Below are 22,603 nucleotides of genomic sequence, written 5' to 3'. Positions count from 1 at the left end.
TTCTTTCCTGTTTCACTTTGTGTTTTCCTGTGTGTGCATGTTTGTTGGCAGCTTGAAAGCAGATATGTACTGTTAATAATAAGGAATGACGGTTGCTCACTAATGAGAGGATTCCTACATGCCAGGAGCAGGTTTATTTTCAGGTCACACAAAAAAAGTGACTGAGAAGGAATGTGTTGTGCTTGCCAAGAAGGTTACGAGTGCATTTGTGAAACAGGGCATGTTGTTGCCTGCATTTCAACTAATATGGGTCAATACCAATACTTTCATTTTTTAATTACGGTGATATCTCGAGTTGTTTTTAAAGATCTTGAAAATGTGACTCTTTTCATGCCAAAATGGCAGGAAATCACTTTTTTTTGTAAGATTATTATTATGGCATGCCATTTCAAAATAAAAACAATAATAACAATTCTAATCATTATTGTTATCAATATTATTATTTTAAATTACAATTTGTTTTACTTATAATGCATGTATACAGTATGTGTGTATAAATGTAATTTATGATAAGTTGACCTATTGTGTGTGTGTGTGTGTGTGTGTTTGTGTGTGTGTGTGTGTTTGTGTGTGTGTGTTGAAGCATACCCTACACTTGATGTCATGGTGGCTGCTGATCAGGGCTGTGGCTGCAATGATTTGCTCTTTAGGCGTGAGGTAGGCATTTGGAAGACCACCTAGAGAAAACGAAAAACAAGTATTGTATTAGCTTAGGTAAATGCAGGTTATGATTTGCATATATTGCAATTAAGCGGACTAAAAACATGAGTGAACATTTTGGCGCACAGCATACCGCATAATCTTTCTATCTATTAAATCATTAATCAATTTTGAATTAAGAAAACATTCTGATCTGCTTCTTAGCACAAAATATTGAAATCAGACTAAAGTGCAGTTACAAATGTGTTAAAATGAAAGCACACACTCATCTTGACAAACAGGTAAACTGGACAGGTCTCAAATGAGAACAGGCCATGTGTTAAAGAATTATGTAAACTAGATAGAAGTCCTTGCTTAATACATGTGATACAAAAACAAGTATTTGTATACGTGTTTGTAAATAGACAGGCACAGTTAATGTTTTTTCACCCAGTATGTCATTCTACCACACTCATCACAATAATAGCATTCCCGTGGGGTTCAGATAACTGGCTTACTATCCTTTTATACTTTAATATATAACAGACTAATAATTTAGAGTCAACTTGACTGATTCCTGAATCATAGCACAAATGTCAGAAAAAGACCATATTTGTGATCTATGTTGCAACATGTGTTAGGGAACATGTCTCATTATATTGTACGTTTATTTACTCAGTTAAAAAAAAAAGACACATGACTCACCCCAATGCAGCTTATGCACGTGGTCAGTTTATGTCTTTTCTTAGGGGTTGTAAAAAGGGTTTGGGGATAAAGCTGACTCTATGGTCAAAACTGCCGTTGAGGTCATCGGGGTAACGAGAGGGCAACAGACCACAGAAAAGGCATGGTCATAAACCAAACCTGCGGGAGAAATCAGAGCAGAAAACTAGGGTTAGGAGAGGTCATTAGGTCATTCTGTTGGCAACGTTAAGTAAGTATTCATCTTTACTGCCATAGGGATAGTAAGGAAAATTCACTCTTTGATACTGCTGCCAACAAATTACAATAAAAACTAAAATAAAAGATATAGTCCTATATAAAAAGAAAACAATTTGATTGTAACATACTTTAACCTAAAAACTCAAAAACAAATTATCTGAATAAAACCGTTGAAAGGTCTTGAAATTCCAGTTATTGCTGCACAAAGTCTTTAAAGTGCAAATAACTTACATCAGTGCAGCGAGAGAAAACCTGGAATAAATCAATTATTATGCTTACATTATTAGTACTTCAGAAAATCTTAAGAAAATCAGTAACCCAATCATGAAAAAGTGGTGATTAAGTATTTTTCATTTTTCAACTTACTTTCTGGAATGTCTCTTTGCAGGCAAAGCTAGCTGTTTTAGATCCTATCCTACCAGGCACTGACAAATCTTCATGAGTAAGCCACACCTACAACACAAAAAAACATAATAATTTACAAACATACCAGGGGGCCTGTTTTTACTATTTACTATGCATGCAAATTTGTAGTTTAATTATAGTCTATTAGTGCTGCAATCACCTAACAACTAAACTAAAAGATAAACATACTTATATAAGATTAGGGCAGCAACTGTTGATTGTGTTCATTATCAGTGTATCTGTCAATTGTTATTATTATTATTAACCGATCAATCATTTGGTCAAATTAAATGTCACAAAATAGTGAAAAATGGCACAGTTTCTTGAAGCTCAACTTGAGGTCAAGTTATTCAGTTTGCAGTTTGTAAAACACAGAAAATGTATTGAAGTTAATATCTTTACAATTCCAAAGCCAGAAGTGATTGACTAATAAAAAATTGACTTAATCCATAATCAATGAACCAAATAGTTGAATATCGACCTTTTCCGCTCCATTATTTTTATCATCTATTGACCAGCTGATTACTTTCTCAATTAATCACTTGGTCTACAAAATATCAGAAAATAGTGCAAAATGTCAAGGTGGCATTTTCAAAGTGCTTTTTATGTCTGATAAACAGTCTAAAACCTAAGTATTTATATTACTATCACATAAGATATAGAAAAGCTGCAAATCCTCAAAATTGAGAAGCTGCTGTACCTGGGGAAATGATGACATTTTTTCCTTGAAACATGATGTCAATTAATTGACTTAATGTTTTTGTGATCTCTTGTCTGGGTGAATAGTCTGACAATGAAGTTGACAAACTTGTCAAGCAGACCCAACACCAATCAGACAACATACCACCACTTGTGCAAATTGTGTTCCAATGATCCAAGAGGATTTCGCAGTAAAATATGACATTAGGAGGCCAGAGTGGGCACAGTAAAATCTATGGATAGATTGCACTAATTTTAGTGTGAGATAAGTGTGAGTTAAAGGCAGTTTGTTAAACCGTCTTAAGGACCCCATGTGTCCCTCTGCTTTCGGAAGCACCGGCCTGACCTAACGTGACACCGGCATGTATTCCTGATGGCCAGTAAGTGAAGCCTCATTAGACAGAGCTTCTTCATTGGATGATTCTGCCTACTGTACACCATTGTCATAAACACTGATATCAGCAATATGGTAGATGTAATGCAGTCAACCAAAACAGCCAAAGCGATCAGATATAACGTTACACGGTAAAAAATTTAATATACCTTTTGGTGCCACAGGTGTTAGTTATACAACCGAAAGAGCGCAACCCATATAGCTAGCTGGCAGGCTAACTAAGCTTGCTACCGAAAACTGCCCTTTTAACTCAGAGATTAAATGCTCTACTGCCCCCGTTTCCTCCCGCTACACTTAACCTTACAAATACTGAATGACACACTTATTACAGGTAAAGCCTTTCACGTTTGTGCAATAAACAGGATGGATATCAAGCCACAAGCTGTCACGCAACAACTGACATTGAAAACAAAATAATCTCTAAAATGTCACCGATGGTCTTCAAACACCGCGAGGAAACTGAGCCTTAACATCCGCGCGGGGAAAGACCTTCGTTAAAGCCGAAAAAAAACATAAATGTCGGCCGCGGAGAAATGTCTAAAACCAGCGATGGTGGAAACATTTTCGCGGCAGATGTATGTATACACTCACGCACACACTCACGGTCCCTGGGCACACACATTGACACGGATACGCGCGCACGCTCGCCCACTCGTACACATAGACACTGGCTGCTCTGAATGTGGGTCACTGGGCCTTGCTCTCCCTCGAGCGTGAGGGAACAGTCCTGAAGCCTCCTCTGCAGTCCGACCGCTTCCGCACGCTAAAAAAACATCGTTTACCGACCACAACGCCCGTGCTATTTTACACTCGGCGACCACCGCTGGCTTTAGAAATGCATTAAAAAACCCTTACCTTTACGAATTATCGTAGGCAGCCTCCGTGTTTTGCTAACTTGAACGTTGCATCGAGTCGGTGGGGGCCAGGAGGACTCCGGGTTGGGGAGAAAAACAGGAGGCCTACTTCATATTACGTCGTACAGTCATGCGCAATAGAGACAGTAGGGCGCACTATTTTGCAAGTACAGTAGCAAAACTCGGGATCACTGTGTTCTCAAGATCCTCTTAATCGTCTCTAGTGATCTTAAGAGGGGAAATGACTCCGCGTGGTTTTGTAGCTTTTCTAGTCACACCTGTCCGTCAGTGCCTTCTAGTTATTGATATGATAGAAATAGAAAGTAACAGTGGGCTACAGTAAGAGGTAGCAATTTTGCATACTGACTTGCAAATAAATGCATTTAAAGCGCTAATTAAGAATAACGGTCCTTGTAATCAGTCTTGTCATAATACTTAAACTTAGAAAAAAATGCCACCCTGTTAAAATATTTAACAATTATATTACTATGCATTAACACCACCATATACATTTCAGGAAAACAAGAGTGAATGTACTGTGGATGTGACATTGGACGGTCGCCAGGAGGAGGGTGCAGCGCACGGTAGGAAAGGCCCTGGCGGATGGCAAGGGGTTTCCCCTTTTATCAACATCCAATCAGAAGATCTACAAACCGTGACGTTGTGTCGAGGTCCCCCTAAATACATACAGGTATTACCGGCATTTTGACCTTAGAAACCTTTGTTTTAGGATGCATAATGTGGGATTAGATGTTCATTTTTCATTATCTCCAAACACCCATGTAATTCCAATTGACATAGGCCTACTTTTTTGGCATAACATAAAATGATACACAAAACTAGTGCTTAAAACAGAGCTGATTGGGTAAATACAAAATTCATGAAGAAGGTAAAATTAGAAAAAAAGAGATGACCGAGGAGTCTGGTCGTAGAAGAGCTCCAATAGTTGCAGTAATGGAAATACCCTATTGTGTTGTTCATTGTCTTTATGGACAAGGGAATAGTATGTTATCAAGACCTATCAAGTCGTATATACTGTATATGTGACTTGATAGGTCATATGACATATGACAGTATATATAAAAAGAAAATAAATAAGCTACTGTCTCACAGTTGCTGAATTAAAGCTCTCAGGATTATACCACTGTTAATATAAAATAAGACTTAACACACTCAGCTCACACAGGAACTTAGAAGACTGAAGACTGTTTGCTGGATCCTTAATGTGGATAATAACATTAAGGTACTTTGGACAGCACTCCAATTAATACATCCGTGTGGCAATACAAAAAAAGTATTAATGAATGAGTCTATCTTAGCTTATCTTATCTTATTAACCACTGGTATTTGTAATTTCAAAACCCACAGTTTAACCTTTATTTACAAACAATTCATACCTATATTCATTATAAATCATTCAAGATTAAAAAAAATACATACTGACCATAGATAACTAATAAGCTGTGTCTTCTCTAATCCTGATATCAAAATTAAAACAATAGCTTATTCCCCCCAAAAAAAGTCTATTTAGGTTTCCATGTTTCCCGTAACAGTCCTGCTATATTAGTAGAGGGGTTTCTGCTGTGTCATCCTCCTGTATCAGTGCAGCACTTAAATTGCCATGAGGTCATTATCAACTAAAAAAAAACCTAAAAAACAACTGTTGGAAAATGAATACATTTTGTCCAGCAAAGTGTGTGCGTGTGTAAATCAAGTTTTGCAGCCGCTGTGTTTTTTGTTTTGTTTTTTAGATTATTTTGAGGGGCATTTCCCTTTATTATAGTGACAGTGGATAGACATGAAAGGGGGAGAGAGATGGAGACAATACAGAACAATCCGTAATCTAAATATGTAATCTCAACTTTTCTTCGTCATCATCTGCCGCCTCACTGGCCCCACTGACTGGGCACAGATGCACCAAGAGAAGTGTATTGACATGGCAGGAAGGTAGCTTGGGGGGGTCACAACCATCTTTGCTCCAAGACTTGGAAAGCTAGAAGTTTCTGGCATATTAAAACATGATGAAAGTGCATTATTTTTTATAGGCCTGGTTGCCTGTGTGACTCATTTTGTCTAATGTTATTATAAGAACAGCTGTTGGAATTTAATCATGGGTTTACAACGGGTTTAACCATGAGTCATTGCTAAACTCTGTTTTAACATAGAACGCAGCTGATAAGCTCCCGGAGCTGACCACTTAAAACATGACTGTCTTTACATCTGTCCTCTAAGGGGTGACAATTGCAGAGGAAAGTCATGATATGATACCATCAAAAATAGTTTCAACATTGGTGTAACTTATGGCAAAGACCTAAATCTAAAATGCTCAAATTACAGCTTTTCACATGCAAAACAAGCACGAAGAGACAAAAGGCTGAATTACCAGAAAGAAAAACAGTTCTAAGTCAAAATGTGTGCACGAAGCAAACCTAATTAATAATTTTTATTTTGTACAAATAACATTAAACTCTAAATACTACATAATCACAAAAATTGCTAGTTGTCAGAAACAGAAACTATGTTTAATGAAAACAGCGTTCTCAAACTTTTAAATTCCAACTTTAGCATAATGTTTTAATTAGCTCTGCCAACCTCATTAATGTTTTCCTCCTGCATTGACTCATTATACCTATGCAGATTTTTAGAATGTTTTTTTCCTTACTCTTATTCCTTTTTTCTCCAATATCCTTTCTCTCTGTGAACTCATCTTGCCTTCTTGCTATTCCTCTTTTCTCTGTCATCATTTTCATGTCTCTTCAGGTTTGTTCGGATAAGTCGTTTTCTGCTTCTTAAGGATTCTTCCCCTTTTCCTATCTATTATTTTTCTCACCTTTCTTTCACTCACCACCCCTAACTGCAGAATCTGTATTATTCATTCACTAATCTCCACAATCTGGATCTTCTGTCACATTCACCTTCTCTGTTTTCTCTTCTGGAGATCCTCTGTTGTTTTCTTTCTTTGCTTTTTTCCATTGTTGTATTGTCTTCTTCCTCTGCATCCTTCATGTCGCCTGCTTTCCTGTTTCTAGAAAAAAAAGTATACTTCTTGATAGCCTTTCTTTCCTTATTTAGCAGCCTCTTCTTCCTTTCTTTTGTTCCCCAACTTCATTTACGTCATCTGTTCTTCCGGTGTTACACAGATCTTCTCCTCATACTTGCTAGCACTGACTTTGCTCCTAAACCTAAACCTACACCTCCTCTTGATCCTCTTTAATCATGCATTCCTCTCTTTTCCAAACTCCTCCCACATAGCCATGACAGCATTAAAATTGCTATACGTTTATATTCTGTTAGTTTTAATAACTACTTACATGTATGTCTCAACAAAGTCAGGGTTAATGGGAATGCTTCAGGACAAGCTTAATTGTCTTTCAAATACAGATATAGGCACATTGATGTAGTGTTTCCATTGAATGGGAAAATAATTCAGCACTTATTCTTGTGCATTCCACCATTCATTACAATAACTACCAACTTGTGCCCATCTTGGGGTTTCTCCAGTTATTGTACAAATAATCCTTTCAACGTACATGAACAGACATACTGCGGTTGAAGTTTACGTTAAGTAAGTAGCCTACAATAAACCTCATGTGTTATTCATGAGATTCAACACTTGTATATTTCCTTTCCTCTCTACTTCCTGCCCATCCACTCATTTTTCCATCTCAAAGGCAAAAAGCCTTTCAAGAGAACACCCACAAAACCATCATCAACAACAACAACAATAAAGCACTTAGCCGTTGAACGACCCATCTTTGTTTTCACAAAATGTGACAAATCCAATGGAGCCACACTCTTTCCTGCTAACAAATCAAATTTAGAGCTTTGGTCTGGTTGAGTCCGGGGTGGTGTATTTATGGGAAAGTCCTCCTGCCTGTCAAGAACTGAAAAAAAAGTAAAACTAAAAAATAGTGGACTGTTATGTTCTGTTTATCAATACAACTAGCAAATTGTCTCATGGTGCCATGGTCCCTAAAGAAGAGTAGCATCCTTTATGTGCTTGTAAAATTCCTCCATTTAAGTGCTTCACCCCGCTTGTACCTGTTCTCAAATATTGAATTACTACAGAGTAATGGAAACCATGCAGAGTGCTGTGGGACATCCTTTTCCCACAAAAGAACCGTTTAATCACAGATGAACATTGGGCACTTATAATTCAACATCTATATATGAGTGAGTGGAGACAAAAAAGACGACGGAAAGAAAGCAAGAGACTGTCTACTGTATGTGCATTGGGAGGAAACATATAACCACATACAACCAGGGTAAAGTAGGCTAATGTGTGTGTCTATATGCTTTGGGGAGACACACTTCACTGAGGTAAATACAAATCCAAGAGTGAAATCCATATTTTCTGTCGGGATCAGCATCATAATGGATCTTAATTGAAGCAATAAAAGGCTAAACTTATGAAGAGATTGGCCTTTAATTGCTCACTTTCTACTATATCCCTCTTGGGTGAGTTGGTATGAAGGCAGTACTTTAATAAAAGATTAACATATGGACCGCCTCAGAGTGAAGTGTGTGTGGTAGAGTAAGAGCTCATTTCACACACAACCACATACTTTTAACCCGATCTGACAAGAGGAAACATCCCGACCACTGCCAGGTTTCTGTGTTGCGATCTCTTTCTTTTTCTCTTTTGGATTTGTTCATCACTTGTCTCTCTCCCGTTGTCTTTTCGCCTTACTACACCTACCTGATCTCAATACTTTTCTTCCTCTCTCCAGTGATGTCGTCTCTTCTGAGGGAGGAGATGCAGAGAGTTTTATTCCGACCTGATAAACAGAGATTGATTGAGTTTATTGAGATTGAAGAGCCGACGCACGGAAGACATTTTATCTGTGTCTCAGGTAACCAGCTTTCTTGTTGATCAAGTAATCATTTGAAAGCAGTTTTAGGCTTTCAAGATGCTCATTGGAATTTTCCTTTAGGTAGTACAGAATATTATCTCGTTGTAGAGAATCTGTAGGGAAATGTGCTGAACATGCCCTTGTACTGTTGTATGAAATGTCTATGAGGCCTCAAGAGTCAAGGTTTTACTTTTACTGCAGATGAAATGTCTGGTGCTGCAGTGTGCCTATTTATTTGAAAAGAAAAACATTATTGTTCCCTTTTTCTGTAGTTTCAAAAAGCAAAGTGGTGCAGTTATCAATAGTCCGATGTCAGATATCTCAGACGTCCCTAAAGGCTGGATCCAAGAGGTCCCACACCAAACGCTCCAGCATACAGGAGTGCTACAGGAGGACGGAGGTCTGGTCCCTGAAAGACCTGACTCTTGTTGACGGACGGGACCCTGATGTGGTAAATAACCAAATTTAATTTTCAATTTCATTACTTATTATTGCATTATTTCCTATACTTTTCTATAGAAAGAATAATCGACACATACAGTATGCGTATTAAAATATAATGTTTTCTAATAATTTAAATCATAGTCACACTTTTACTCTTATAATTATGAAAGCTATATTGTTCAGTCAAACAATAGACTTTTCTCAGTTGGGAATTAATCCTTGAGATGCCTCAGGAAGCCATTGTAAGAAGGTGAAACAGATACATATTACAGTATTTCATGTTTTTTTTATCAACGATTATTTCATATGTATGCTTTCATCTGGCACATCTTCAATGGTTCTTTGTCAGATTTGAACACTGTGTCATATTACATTACTGTTGAATAATTGTGGCAGCTCTGATTTTAAAAAGTTTTTTTTATATTTTTTTTTATTTAAGTAATTCTATTTCATTCTGTGTCTGTGCGGCTCCAGGATGACCCGTGTTTCCTGCTGCACTTTGACAAGGTGCGTACAGTGACGGCCGTCAGCTGCTCGGCCAAATACACATTTGTGCGTGCCCTGGTTGCTCTCAGCGACAAGCACTGCCCGATGTCACTGAACCTGCGGAACTTTGACTGGGCCTACATCAAGCCCACCTCCTTTTACTCTAATAGAGGAGATTGTGTTGTTCTTTCACAGATATGCTTCTATGCATTCAACTTGGTATGTCTGTCCATGTGTCCCGTGCCTCTGGATGCATAATGGAATGACACAGTGATTGTGTGTGTGTGTGTGTGTGTGTGTGTGTTGGACAACTGTATAGGTTTACTGTTAACTTGTGTGACGAGGTGTGAAAATAGTGTAGGCGTGTGGCTTCTGTTACACTAATAGGCTTATTCACCATGAAATATCTTTTGCATTAGTACTCTGCTGAATGTATCTCCATGGCAAATGCAAGTTTTAAGCAGATTGGTATTTGTTAACTGTATAATCTACTTTTGTGATATTTTAATGACTTATTCCTGAAACTATTCTATCCTGTGCAATGTAAAATGTGACTTTCAAATGGAGAACAAATAAAACTACTACACGCGTCTTGCCCCTCTCTGCTTCAGCCTTCTTAAAAGTAGAATCATCAAATGTGGCATCAATTTAGTAATCCACTTTTCTTTTATTTATTATTCCTATAGAAGCTTGTCTGTGGTGGCATAGGCTAACCAATGGTAGCTTATACCAGTTCGGGCCCTATCCATACATTTGGGTGGGGGGGGAATTTAACATCCTGGGACTTTACATTTCATAACATTCTGTAACACTTCAAATATATTAATATTTGGTGTAGATTTTTAACAAGTTGATTTCAATATATATTGACATATTGATCATTTTATGACCACAAAAAAGATGGTTTTCTTTTTATTTCTTGCTTTGTTGAGAAGGTTTTTAAACAGTAGGCGATATATGCATTTAGGCATTCATATTGAAACAAAATTTACAGAAAATATTATTATTCATTATAATAACAATAATGTAATACTAAATTCCTAGTTAGCTGATAAATACAATTTGAGAAAAAAAAACAAGTAATACATTTTATATTAAGGTCAAAGTTAAAGGAGCACAGGGGACTTGGACTCAAGCCTATGGCCCTTCATTAACAATAATGCTATGCTTTTCTGTTGTTTGTGAGTGCGTTTTTCATTATTTAATATGGTTGAATCATCATTTAAAAATGATAAAATAGCTACATGCTATTATCATTAAAATACTTGCACTAGACAATACCCAAGTGCATAAGTCGTACCATCGCTGATGGTAAACAGTTTTTCTGTATCCTTCCCATGGACTGTAAATATTGATCCTTCCTCTATCTTTTTGTGTTTTGTGTTGAGTTACAGTATATTTTCTTTCTCCTATGGTTCAGCAAGCAGAGGATCTTTGTTTATACATACCTGATACCTACAGGTGGCGCCAGAACATTAAAGGCAACAACTGAGGAGTTAGTACCCTTAAAATGTGCCTGATAGATAAATATAAATGAAATATACATAACATGTTTGAAACGGTGTTCTTTACCATTTATATTTGAATTTAGAGTCAGTCTTATCTGTATATTGATACATATTGAACACGTGTACACATGGTGTTAACATACTTTAAATTTCTTCCAGTTCCTCCCGTCCCCGGCAGGCATAGAGGGGACGGACTGAGAGCGGCTTCCTTAACTGTCTATGGCTCCACGCCTGCCGCCAAAATTCAAGATAGAAAGACAAGAACGAGTTTTCCTGTTGTCGGAGGTTGTAAACACTGGTCTGTAACCTATAGTGCTTCAGCTTTTAGTTACCGATTTGGAATTCAAACACCGGAATCGGACAGCCCAAAGATGTACATCAAGTCTATTATTATTGAAGGATTCAAATCTTACGCACAGAGGACGGAGATCAACTGCTTTGACCCGCTGTTTAACGCCATCACAGGACTTAACGGCAGTGGCAAGTCCAATATTTTGGATTCGATATGTTTCCTTTTGGGAATTTCCAACCTCAGCCATGTAAGTGTGTAATTGGCTATAATGTCGTTTAGCTCTATGCTGAAAGTTGCCTCGTTGTTGTAGAGTTTGGTATGGTCAGAACAGAGTAATCGTAGCTAGAAGCATCTTAAGAAAACGGCTCACTCTTTAAACTTGTATCTCTTTGTTTCATTTCCACTTGAAAGGTGCGAGCCTCCAACCTCCAGGACTTGGTTTACAAAAACGGACAGGGTGGTATCACCAAGGCCACTGTGTCTATTACCTTTGACAACTCCAATAAAAGCCAGAGTCCTCTGGGTTTTGAAACCCACGATGAGATCACCGTCACCAGACAGGTTGGCAAAGAAATGGATAAAGAAAGCTCGGACATTGGTGTACAAGGTTAGTCTATGCAATGCCAATACTATGAATAACGTTATATCTTTTTTTAAAGGTGGTAATTGGTGGCAGGAACAAGTACCTAATCAACGGAGTCAATGCAAACAACACCAGGGTGCAGGACTTGTTCTGCTCTGTTGGCCTCAACGTCAACAACCCGCATTTCCTCATCATGCAGGTCAGTCTTGTGTCTGCAGCAGTGTGCTGCTTGTTTTTGAAAGCCCTCTGCAGTATTTTACACACTGTGCTGTTTCCAATATTTTAGGGGAGGATCACCAAAGTTCTGAACATGAAGCCACCTGAGGTATAGCATACACATGTTGTCCATCACCTCACCACCTGTACTGTTTCATTGTCCTGCCTTTTTGCAAGTTTTCTAATGACCTCTTCTTTTCTTTCAGATCCTTGCCATGATTGAGGAGGCAGCGGGAACCAGGATGTATGAGTGTAAAAAGATTAGCGCTCAGAAAACCATTGAGAAAAAGGAGGCCAAGCTGAAGGAGATTCAGACAGTATGTTAGACATTTTATCTCTGTTCATTCTCCAGGGGGCATCTGCCACAAATACAAAGGCTGTTGTTAAAATATGTAAACTGTAAATAGTTAACTGTTTCTCTTTATTTACTCTTTAAGATTTTGAACGAGGAAATTACTCCAACTATGCATAAACTCCAAGAGGTAGGTTCCTTGCACAATCAAAACTTACACATTTACTGCTGTGACTGACATGATGGCAGAATGATGCATTATCTTTGATACATTTCACTTAGTCATTATTTTCCCTTCCTCCCTTTGCAGGAACGATCGTCATACTTGGAGTACCAGAAGCTGATGCGTGAGATCCAGCACCTGTCACGGCTGTACGTGGCCTGGCTGTTTGTGTGTGCAGAGGAAACCAAGCTGAAGTCAGCAGATAACCTGAAGGTGATGCAGAATAACATCACCAAGATGCAAGCAAGCATGGCCGAGAATGAGAGCAAAGTCCAGGAGCTGTCAGCCCAGATTCAGGAGCTGCAGAAGAAAAAAGACCAGGTACACTGGAAGACTGTATTTCCCTCGTACTTCTGAAGTTAATTTTGTTGAAAAATTTGAATCCTTGCCCTTGGATGACCCGCTTGGCTTCAAAGAAACATTTGGAAAGAAGTCTTTGAAATTATCTGTAGACCATCACAATTTAATGTTTTGAATGTTTTTATGAAACCACAACAAGAAAAATAAATCTTGTCATATAATATTGTTATACTATTATGTTGCTTTGCTTTTGATGTTCACCTGCTCATCTGTAGGAGGTGAGTGGAGTATTAAAATCTCTGGAGGAGACTCTTGCTGATGTGCAACGTGTCGACGCCAAAGCTCAGAGTGCGCTTGACCTGAAAAAACAGAATGTCAAAGATGAAACCAAGAAGAGGGGGGAGCTTGTCAAGAGCATGGAGGAGGTAACGGGGCAATACATTTTGCTAAAATGTGCCTACATGACTTAGAAAATCTCTTGTCAAAACAAAAACTTTTAAATGAAATTCAGATACAGTGAGTGCAAATTGCACAACTGAATTATTGATCAGTGGTTGTTTTCCTTCATCCTTAGGACAAGAAAATGCTTGTGGTAAAAGAAAAGGAGGTTTCTAAGTTGACAGAGCAGCTTCAGGCTCTACAGGAGGAGGGACAGAAGGACAGCATAGCTCTCCAGACAGCTGAGCAGCATTTTAGGGCTGTGTCAGCAGGCCTTTCTACCAATGAGGACGGAGAGGAGGCCACACTAGCTGGGCAGATGATGACCTGCAAGAATGACATGAGCAAGGCAGATACTGAAGCCAAGCAGGTGAGGAAAGGACATATCTGCCTCGGATGTGATGTTTTGGTTTTCAGGTTGCCAGTTCATATTTAATAGAAAGTTTTCAGTACAACCATTTATGCTCGGTAGCATGAATATACGTCACAGGCATGCTGAAAATACTTGTTTCAGAGTATGTTTATCTATCTTTTTTCTCTGTCCTCCTTTCGGTCCAGGCCCAAATGACCCTGAAGCATGCCCAGGCTGAGCTGAAGACCAAACAGGCAGAGGTGAAAAAGATGGACAGTGGCTACAAGAAGGACCAGGACACCCTGCAGGCTGTCAGAAGCAGCAGAGAGAAACTACAGGCTGAGCTAGCTAAACTCAACTATGAAGGTATTCATTTGGTCTTTGGTAAATTTGTGTGTATGTGTCCTTGTGTCCGTGTCTCCTTGGGTTAAACATTTTGTATTGACGTTTAGGGTCTGTATATTTATTTGTGTCTGTATGCAGATGGGAAGGAGGAGAATCTGCTGGACAAAAGAAGGCAGCTGTCCAGAGAGGTCGCTAAACTTAAAGAGACCTATGAGCGTCTTATGTCGCGCTTCCCCAACTTGCGATTTGACTACAAGTAAGGATTTCCTAAATTTAATATACTCATCTCCTTAACTGTACAGTGTTTCCTACAGAATTAGATGTGCAGAGAGAGAGAGACAGAGAATTGGAAACACTGCTATAGAGTATGTTTTTTTAAATCTAGATGTATGTTCCTACTTTTGCTTAGTTTGACCCTCATAATAACCCATTATTGTTTTGGACAAAACAATCTTTTCCAAAGGATTCATAATTCTATGTGCATCAGCCTCAAGTGGCAATTTGATGAATTGCAGTTTTTGGCACTTCTACATTGGCTTCATTTTTTAGCAACAGAGGTTGCTATCATGACTTGCTTGACATTTGAATAGAACTGAGCCATCAGTAAGATAAGGAGATTGGAAACACCTGTTGGATAGATCTTAACTGAGCTTGAGTGAATGCTTTCTGAGGTGGAAATAATCCTATTGATTCTTAACTATAAGTAATAGATTTGGTCAGATCTTAGTGTTTGTCTGGATAATCAATTTGCGGCCTGAAGAGTTTCAGCATTCAACGTTTGTAAAGTATTGTATGTGTTTTCTGTTTTCTAGGGACCCAGAGCGAGGATGGGACCGTAGCAAAGTAAAGGGGCTGCTAGCCAACCTGATAACAATCCGTGACGTCTCGTATGCAACAGGACTGGAGGTTGTTGCAGGAGGACGGCTCTATAACATTATAGTTGACACAGAGGTAAGTGTGTTAGTGGGCAGTGTGCAATCATGTTTTTATGTTATTTTATCTGCAGACCAGTGAGGCAGTGTAACTGGAGTTGTTGATGTGATTTTTTTTTTTTGCCAGGTGACTGGTAAAAAGCTGTTGGAGAAGGGAGAGCTGCAGCGGAGGTACACCATCATCCCACTGAACAAGATCTCTGCCAAGACACTCAATGACAGAGTGGTGAACACTGCCAAGCGCTTGGTGAGAGATCTAAAGACCGCCCCGTTTGGAAATCAAATTGTCATTCCTGTCTGATCTTGAAACATGACACAGTCTCTTTGTTGACTCACCATCTCTTCCTCTTCTGTCAGGTTGGAGAGGACAACGTCCACACTGCTCTGTCCCTGGTAGGCTATGAATCGGACCTGCGTAAGGCCATGGAGTACGTCTTTGGCTCCACACTGGTGTGTGACACCCTGGATAACGCCAAAAAAGTGGCTTTTGATAAGCAGGTGATGACCAAGACTGTCACTCTTGGGGGGGACATCTTCGACCCACAGGGAACTCTGACCGGAGGTGAGAACAACGGGGATTCATGTGTATGTCACTGCGTGAGTCATCTGCAGTATGGAAGGGTACCTTGAAACACACCATATCTTGTTATCCTCTACATGCAAATATTTATTGCTTCTAAACATTATACCTGGAATAACAGTTTTGACTTGCACACAATACAATGGACCTTTCAATATACTTTCCTTTTCCCTGCCAGGCGCTCGCTCCCAGTCAGCATCCATCTTGTCCAGCCTACAGGAACTGAAGGAAGTTCGGGACAACTTGAATGACAAGGAGGCCCAGCTTCAGGATACTGAAAGACAACTGGCCAGCCTTAAAGGAACTGCAGAGAAGTATGCAAATACATACACACATGAAATACCCACATTAATTAAATATTTTCTGATTGGAGCTAGTAAAGAAATACACTGGCCCAGCTGAGATGTATCTGTGTGGGTTTGTCCACCAGAGAGCACTGACAAGTGGATTTTTACACTGCAAAATGTTCTCAGTATGTACCTTGGTCAAAATTCTAATCCAAAGGATCAATAACCAGATGAGTTTGTTTATGTTTGAAATGTTAGTCAGTCAATGTATGGTTTTCAGATTGTTTTAAATATTAATATCAGTAATGGCCTCAAAACTCTTGTACTAGTCTGGCTATAATTCTGATGCATATTTACAGTAGATATTTTTTGTGTAATCATCTTTAGTGAACACAATGTGCATGCATCAGCAATAAGTTTCATTAGGCCCAGCCTACAAGGAATCCAATAAGTCCTGTGGACAAAATTATAGTGAGTCTTCTGGTGGTCGGGATTAAGACTATAAGACATTTTGAAATTGTGTCGCTTGAGTTAGTACACACATTTCAATTCACTAAATGAATCCCACCACTGTCATCACCGTGTGTTTTCGCATCTTCCTAGTGCATTCTGGATTTTATCGTCACAATTTCTTTCCTCCTGCATTTTTGTCTTCATCTGTTAAATGTTTCCCTCCCAACCTCCAGGTACCGTCAGCTGAAGCAGCAGTCAGAGCTGAAGGTAGAAGAGGAGCAGATTCTGCAGGCCAAGCTGCAGCAGAGCTCTTTCCACCAGCAGCAGGAGGAGCTGGAGAGGCTGCGCAAGGCCATCGGTGAGAATGCTGGAATATGCACAAATGTATAGTACAAAATGTACAATATTTGGCTTCATCAAGGCAGTTTGTGCAAACTGTATAAAACAGACATTAGATGTGTAATTCCACCAGGGCCTACATGTGAACAGGTCTGATAGAAAATGTAAACTAAAACAATGCATTTGGTGTTTTTCTTTTTGCTAACTTTACTGTGTGGTGTGTTTGCTTAAACAGAGGAGAGTGAGGAGACTTTGCGTGTCACCAAGGAGGTGCAAAAACGGGCAGAAGAAAAGTTCAAGGTGTTGGAGAACAAGATGAAGAATGCAGAGGCAGAGAGAGAGAAAGAGCTAAAGGCCGCGCAGCAGAAACTCAATGCAGCCAAGGCCAAAGCAGACACCTTCAATAAGAAGCTGAAGCAGAAGCAGCAGGTACACTGACCCTGACACACGCAATCACACACGGTCGGTCCTCCTCTCCACACAGTGCTTTAACAGCCACAATCTGCTGATACGTCTTGTTAATTTAATGCATGCGTTTCCTTTTATTGCCCTTGCGCACAGGAGTCTGAGGCCGTGGCCCTGGAGCTGGAGGAGCTCCGGAGGGAGCAGGCGGGTTATGAGCAGCAGATTCAGGCTGTAGATGAAGCCACAAGGGCCATCCAGGAGCAGATAGACAGCATGGCTTGCACTGTGTCACAGAACAAGGTATCTGTATCATTTTCAAGGTGTATATGTAGAACTGTTTCATGATCACGCTAAGAGATTGTACTTTGAAGACAATTTGAAATTGTCCACAAGAACTTATATGTGTACTCTACTGTTCCTGTTGCATTCTCTCTCTTGCTGTGAAGGAGGCAGTACGTAAAGCCCAGGAGGAGCTGGCCAGACAGAAGGAAGTGATCATGGCTCAGGACAAAGAGCTCAAGGTTAATACTTTGTTTTTTTTTCTACTTTTAATGCTGAGTAGATTTGCACAATAAATTGTTATAAAATCGCGATTTCGATTCACCCCCTGTTAGCGATTTAATTTTTAAATAACTTTGATTTCTTTTTTTATGACTTTGATTCTCACTTAATTTTACCAGCCGACTGCATCACAAACACTACTTTCTTCTGTGAGTTTTAAACACAGACTATATTAGAGCTGGGCAATATGTCGATGTTATCGATATCGCAATGTGAGACTTAGATTTTGGATATATTGTAATATGGTAACTGTTGTCTTTACCTGGTTTTAAAGGCTGCATTACAGTAAAGTGATGTCATTTACTGAACTTACCAGACTGTTCTAGCGGTTCCATATTTACCTTTACCCATTAAATAATTTCTGGAGAATATTTATCAAAAATCTCATTGTGTAAATAACATTTTGTTAAAGCACCAATAGTCAACCATACAATATCGTCGCAATATCGACATCAAGGTATTTGGTCAAGAATATGGTGATATTTGATTTTCTCTGTATCCCCCAGCCCTAGACTGTATAAAATAGGTTTTAAAGCGCTGCAGTGCTCTCCCTTCTCTTCATTAAAGCCTCTATGTTTACAGTCTTGTGGTGATGCGCAGTGAGCTATATGTACTGCCAATTTGTTTTCTTTTGTCATGGGGCATGTGTGCAATAAACATTACACTTCGTGAGAAAAACATTGTGGCAGAGAGTCGTAATATCAATTGTAAGCTAAAAAATCGTGATTCATATTTTTCCCTGAATCGAAAGTACTGTAGGTCCTTGAAACAGTTCGACTTTCCTCATATATCTGTACATTTTCCCTTTCTTAATTGTCTAGTGCTAACTAATTTCACTGCTTGGAATTTTAATTTATGTATGTACGTATTTGTGTATTTGATTGGATCTTCTTCTTTTTTTTATATCCAATTAAATGTTCCAGGGTAAGACCACAGAGGCCAATAAAATAAGGGAGCAGAACAACGAAGTTCAGCTGAAGATCAAGGAACTGGAACACAACATTAGTAAGCACCGCAAAGACAGCCAGGAAGCTGCCGACAAGGTACTGACACCTAGTCCTGTACAATAGTATAATTCCATGATCTATGATGTCCCTGAAAGTTTAATAGGATTAGGGTTCTCTCTCTCTCTCTCTCTCTCTCTCTCTCTCTCTCTCTCTCTCTCTCTCTCTCGTCATCTGTTCTTCCTCCAGGTGTCTCGGATGCTGGAGGAACATGATTGGATCCAGTCGGAACGTCAGTTCTTTGGCAAGCCCAACACATCGTATGACTTCAAGACCAACAACCCCCGCGAGGCTGGTCAGCGGCTGAAGAAGCTGGAGGAGACCACCACCAAGTTGGAGAGAAACGTCAACAAGAGAGCCATGAACATGCTGAACGAGGCAGAGGAAAGGGTGAGGACGAAGACACCGGAAGAGTTTGTTGTGTCAACAAATGCAACAAAAAAAAAAAAAACACAACTGCAACTTCTGAATGATTTGCTTCTATCCCACACAATTGTCTTCCTTCCTGCAGTACAATGACTTGATGAAGAAGAAGAGGATTGTGGAGAACGACAAAGCCAAAATCTTGCAGACTATAGAGGAGCTGGACCAGAAGAAGAATGAGGCTCTTAATGTGGCGTGGCAGAAGGTTCGCTCTCTTTCAGCAAATCGTTTTTTTCTCTCCCCTGTATTTGCATATTTGAATTTGTATCTGTTTCATCTAACATTGGGCTATGTATACTGAGAGACAAACACCGCCTTTGTGTGAGGCGAGCCATGGCTGGTCATCATAGCAGGAAACTGACGTGACCTAACGCAACACACACACACACACACACACACACACAGAACGTCAAAGGTGTGTTGCTTTTGATTCTTGGCTGAAGACAAATTTAGTTTTAAAAGAAGCTTGAGTCAGCAAAAAAAGAAAAACGTGGAGGTGATACTAAAAAAAAGTACCTGTTAGCAGGTACCAGGGACTTTTTCCCGTAATGGAAAACCAAAATGGCAAGTAGAGTGGAGGTGAGTAGAGCAGGTACCATGCAGTGGAAAAACGCCATTAGACAGCATGACTGTTTTAGAATGAAGGATTAAAAGTTAAAACTGAACAGTGTCAATGTTGTTTGAATCTGCTTGAAGCTTGCATTCTCACTGTTAAATCATCTGTCCCATGGATTTAGACTTCACTGTACTGTCTTTAATGTTGCCCTCCTCTGCAGGTAAACAAGGACTTTGGTTCTATTTTCTCCACTCTGCTGCCAGGGGCCACCGCTAAGTTGGCTCCTCCCCAGGGCGGCGGTGTCTTGGAAGGGCTTGAGTTCAAGGTGGCCTTGGGCAATACCTGGAAGGAGAACCTCACTGAGCTCAGCGGTGGACAAAGGTCAGCAAAAGCACTTTTATGGTCATTGGGGGAATTATTTAGTCTATTTTAGCAGTGGGATTATGACTATAAAGGTTTCCATGGATGATAATGAAGTCAGTCCCTTTTATTGAGCACCCTCTTTATGTCTTTGTTTTCAGATCACTGGTGGCCTTGTCGCTCATCCTGGCCATGCTGCTGTTCAAACCAGCTCCCATCTACATCTTAGACGAGGTGGACGCTGCCCTGGATCTCTCGCACACACAGAACATTGGACAGATGTTGCGCACACATTTCAGACACTCCCAGGTATGTAGAACCACACATGTTCTAAATACCCTCACAAAGCCTTAAATTGTTGTGCAGAAGAGTACTTCAACCATGAAATAAACAAGTGTGCTCATGTACACATTTGCCATATTCTTACTCATGTTATGAGTGCATAAAAAAGCAAAACGTACTGAATTTACCTTTTTCACATTTCTGTCCCTGCAGTTTGTGGTGGTGTCCCTAAAGGACGGCATGTTCACCAACGCCAATGTCCTCTTCAAGACAAAGTTTGTCGACGGCATGTCCACAGTTACACGGACTGCGCTCAGCCAGATTTAATGCCAACCATCCCCAAAAAGGCCAAGACGAGGCTCGCCAAAAATACAAGAGGAACAAACATCTTATCAGCTAATCATTGCAAACAGCCAAATTCTAAATTTGCGCTGGTATTCCCATATCGCTACTACCAATGTAGCATCTGTCAACTTCTTGCAATCAATTGTGTATACCAATTCCTCTGTCATTACTTTTTCCTAATCTTAAGAGTTGTTTATGTATATATATATAGCATGTGTCCTCTTTGTTCAACTGTTGGAGTTTGTTCAACCTTTTTAACTGTACATGTCTTTTGCCTAAACTGTTGTCGGTTATCCTGTCTCTTTCCTGGTCTATGTTCATGCTCTTCTGCCACACATTAGTTTAATATGCAGCTTACATGTCCATATATTTTAGTTAATAAAGCAAGTCAATTATAAATATATAACACTTCTTTTGATTTTTTTCTATTGCCACATCTTAATACTGCTTTATAAATGGAATGGAACATGTAGAACTTATAGTTGTACGTCTCAGTAGTATCTAGACTAACTTGCGGTGTTGGACACTGAATGGTCAGACATTTTAGCAATAGTCGCATTGCAAAAATCTTCCGGCCAGTGATCCAACACAAGCAATTTGGTTGAGTTGGAAATAATTAGAATACTGTTTCATTGTGAACCGGTCCGGTTCATTTTCAGTGTATGTAAACCTTTTTTCCAAAGACTTCTTTTATTAGCAAACAACCAATAACATTTACTGCCAATCTGATATTCACCATTTACAGCATTGATTGAACTACCTCAAATATACAAGATTAATACATACTATAATGTTGACCCACAAACCTTTAAAATAAATTATATTGTTGAGGTTGAACACCCATAGTCACACCCAACACATTTATGGTGGATTGTTTGTTTTGGTTCATCAACTATCAAGTTCCAGCTGGATCTTGTAATTAAATCTGATAAGGGTCCAAATATAACTTTTTGTCCACCAGCCAAATGGCTAGTGAATGTTCAACTTTTACATGCCACTCAATAGGCAGTGGTGGCCTATTTGTTAGAGAAGATAGCTTGTTGTACCAGGAGGTCGTCAGTTCAATCCCCAGAGTAACAGGATAAAATCTGGGTGGGGAAAGTAAAAGAGCAGTGCTTCTCCCTCCTTCATTACCACCACTGAGGTGCCCTAGAGTAAGGCCCTTAACCTCAAAACTGCTGCAGTGGAGCTGCTCAGTGGTCAGCGGATCAGACTGGTTGTACTGGGCAGCTTCCAGGAATGAATGTGATAAGGCAAAAGAGAGGCTGCCTCTCAGTGAGCCTTCCCTGAATAAATAATGGTTAGTAAAAATAGATAACTATTGTTTTTTGGCTGGTGAGTGAAGCAAATCTACCAGCCAGCGCCCTTCCAATGTTTGTTTGCCACTACTGCAGGAAGGGTGCTGCCCAAAACGTCTGTTTAAATTATTAAATTGGAGTTCTGTCCTAGTAACTTTATCTCTGCTGACTTACACATGCAAGTTTGGCCTTTCATTACAGTATATGTATGTACATAACTAGTACTTGTGGTCTCATTAATATGTGATCATAAATTTGAATTAAAGCCTTTTTTAAGCCCCTAAGAAATGTGCCATTTGCTTTGACTTGACAGTAAATGTAAAACCCTCATTTTGTTCTTAGACAAAGAAAGCACTTTTCAAAAAGTCAAAGTAGTTTTATTTTATCAGGGACAAATTCATACAACTATAGTATCACTTTCAACATAACAGTAGGTTGTTTTTTTTTAAATTTATTCTCAAGAAACAAAATTGGCTGCCTTGCTCATTGACCTTGCAAACGGCTCACTTACAG

General features: G+C 39.4%; 3 protein-coding genes across 8 annotated transcripts in view; 2 read left to right on the top strand and 1 right to left on the bottom strand.

Annotated features, from left to right (window-relative positions):
- clockb (clock circadian regulator b) overlaps positions 1-4,059 on the bottom strand; it is a 26,698-nt gene extending 22,639 nt beyond the window's left edge. For 3 of the 5 annotated variants that reach the window (XM_032543909.1, XM_032543927.1, XM_032543935.1), the window contains exons 1-4: positions 3,935-4,059; positions 1,948-2,034; positions 1,345-1,503; positions 589-677 (exon numbers count right to left, since the gene is read on the bottom strand). In XM_032543909.1, coding sequence (XP_032399800.1) covers positions 589-605 — 17 coding nt within the window. In that variant the 5' untranslated portion in view covers positions 606-677; positions 1,345-1,503; positions 1,948-2,034; positions 3,935-4,059. The other 2 variants (XM_032543920.1, XM_032543913.1) reach the window with 2 other exon arrangements.
- exoc1l (exocyst complex component 1 like) lies at positions 4,031-10,277 on the top strand. Of its 2 annotated transcripts, XM_032543963.1 has the most exons (5): positions 4,031-4,279; positions 4,451-4,624; positions 8,664-8,786; positions 9,059-9,237; positions 9,705-10,277. In XM_032543963.1, exons 3-5 carry the CDS (start codon positions 8,666-8,668, stop codon positions 9,972-9,974), a joined length of 570 nt encoding a protein of 189 aa, XP_032399854.1. In that variant the 5' UTR covers positions 4,031-4,279; positions 4,451-4,624; positions 8,664-8,665; the 3' UTR covers positions 9,975-10,277. The 2 variants fall into 2 exon arrangements, with proteins under 2 accessions (XP_032399854.1, XP_032399864.1); XM_032543973.1 differs by lacking the exons at positions 4,031-4,279; positions 4,451-4,624 and having other exon boundaries at positions 8,289-8,786.
- A 1,168-nt stretch (positions 10,278-11,445) lies between these two features.
- Positions 11,446-21,191, top strand: smc2 (structural maintenance of chromosomes 2). The gene is made up of 25 exons (XM_032543890.1): positions 11,446-11,763; positions 11,928-12,077; positions 12,176-12,298; positions 12,386-12,424; positions 12,522-12,632; positions 12,753-12,797; positions 12,918-13,151; positions 13,406-13,555; positions 13,705-13,938; positions 14,127-14,286; positions 14,404-14,521; positions 15,078-15,216; positions 15,325-15,444; positions 15,555-15,759; positions 15,956-16,091; positions 16,751-16,875; positions 17,092-17,285; positions 17,418-17,561; positions 17,708-17,782; positions 18,746-18,865; positions 19,016-19,216; positions 19,338-19,454; positions 20,026-20,186; positions 20,327-20,474; positions 20,661-21,191. The coding sequence occupies exons 1-25, from the start codon at positions 11,596-11,598 to the stop codon at positions 20,772-20,774; spliced, it is 3,531 nt and encodes a 1,176-aa protein (XP_032399781.1). The 5' UTR covers positions 11,446-11,595; the 3' UTR covers positions 20,775-21,191.
- The last annotated feature ends 1,412 nt before the right edge of the window (positions 21,192-22,603 follow it).

Source organism: Etheostoma spectabile, chromosome 2, assembly GCF_008692095.1.
Source record: "Etheostoma spectabile isolate EspeVRDwgs_2016 chromosome 2, UIUC_Espe_1.0, whole genome shotgun sequence".
In the NCBI taxonomy this organism is placed as follows: domain Eukaryota; kingdom Metazoa; phylum Chordata; class Actinopteri; order Perciformes; family Percidae; genus Etheostoma; species Etheostoma spectabile.
Note: the sequence above shows the minus strand (reverse complement) of the source record. Positions and strands in the feature narration are given on the sequence as shown.

Coding starts and splice junctions, on each gene's coding strand:
- exoc1l (XM_032543963.1), top strand. CDS start 8,666: ATGTCGTCTCTTCTGAGGGAGGAGATGCAGAGAGTTTTATTCCGACCT. Junction 8,787..9,058: donor ACATTTTATCTGTGTCTCAG/GTAACCAGCTTT, acceptor CTTTTTCTGTAG/TTTCAAAAAGCAAAGTGGTG. Junction 9,238..9,704: donor ACGGACGGGACCCTGATGTG/GTAAATAACCAA, acceptor GTGCGGCTCCAG/GATGACCCGTGTTTCCTGCT.
- smc2 (XM_032543890.1), top strand. CDS start 11,596: ATGTACATCAAGTCTATTATTATTGAAGGATTCAAATCTTACGCACAG. Junction 17,286..17,417: donor AGCTGAAGCAGAAGCAGCAG/GTACACTGACCC, acceptor CCTTGCGCACAG/GAGTCTGAGGCCGTGGCCCT. Junction 17,783..18,745: donor CTCAGGACAAAGAGCTCAAG/GTTAATACTTTG, acceptor TAAATGTTCCAG/GGTAAGACCACAGAGGCCAA.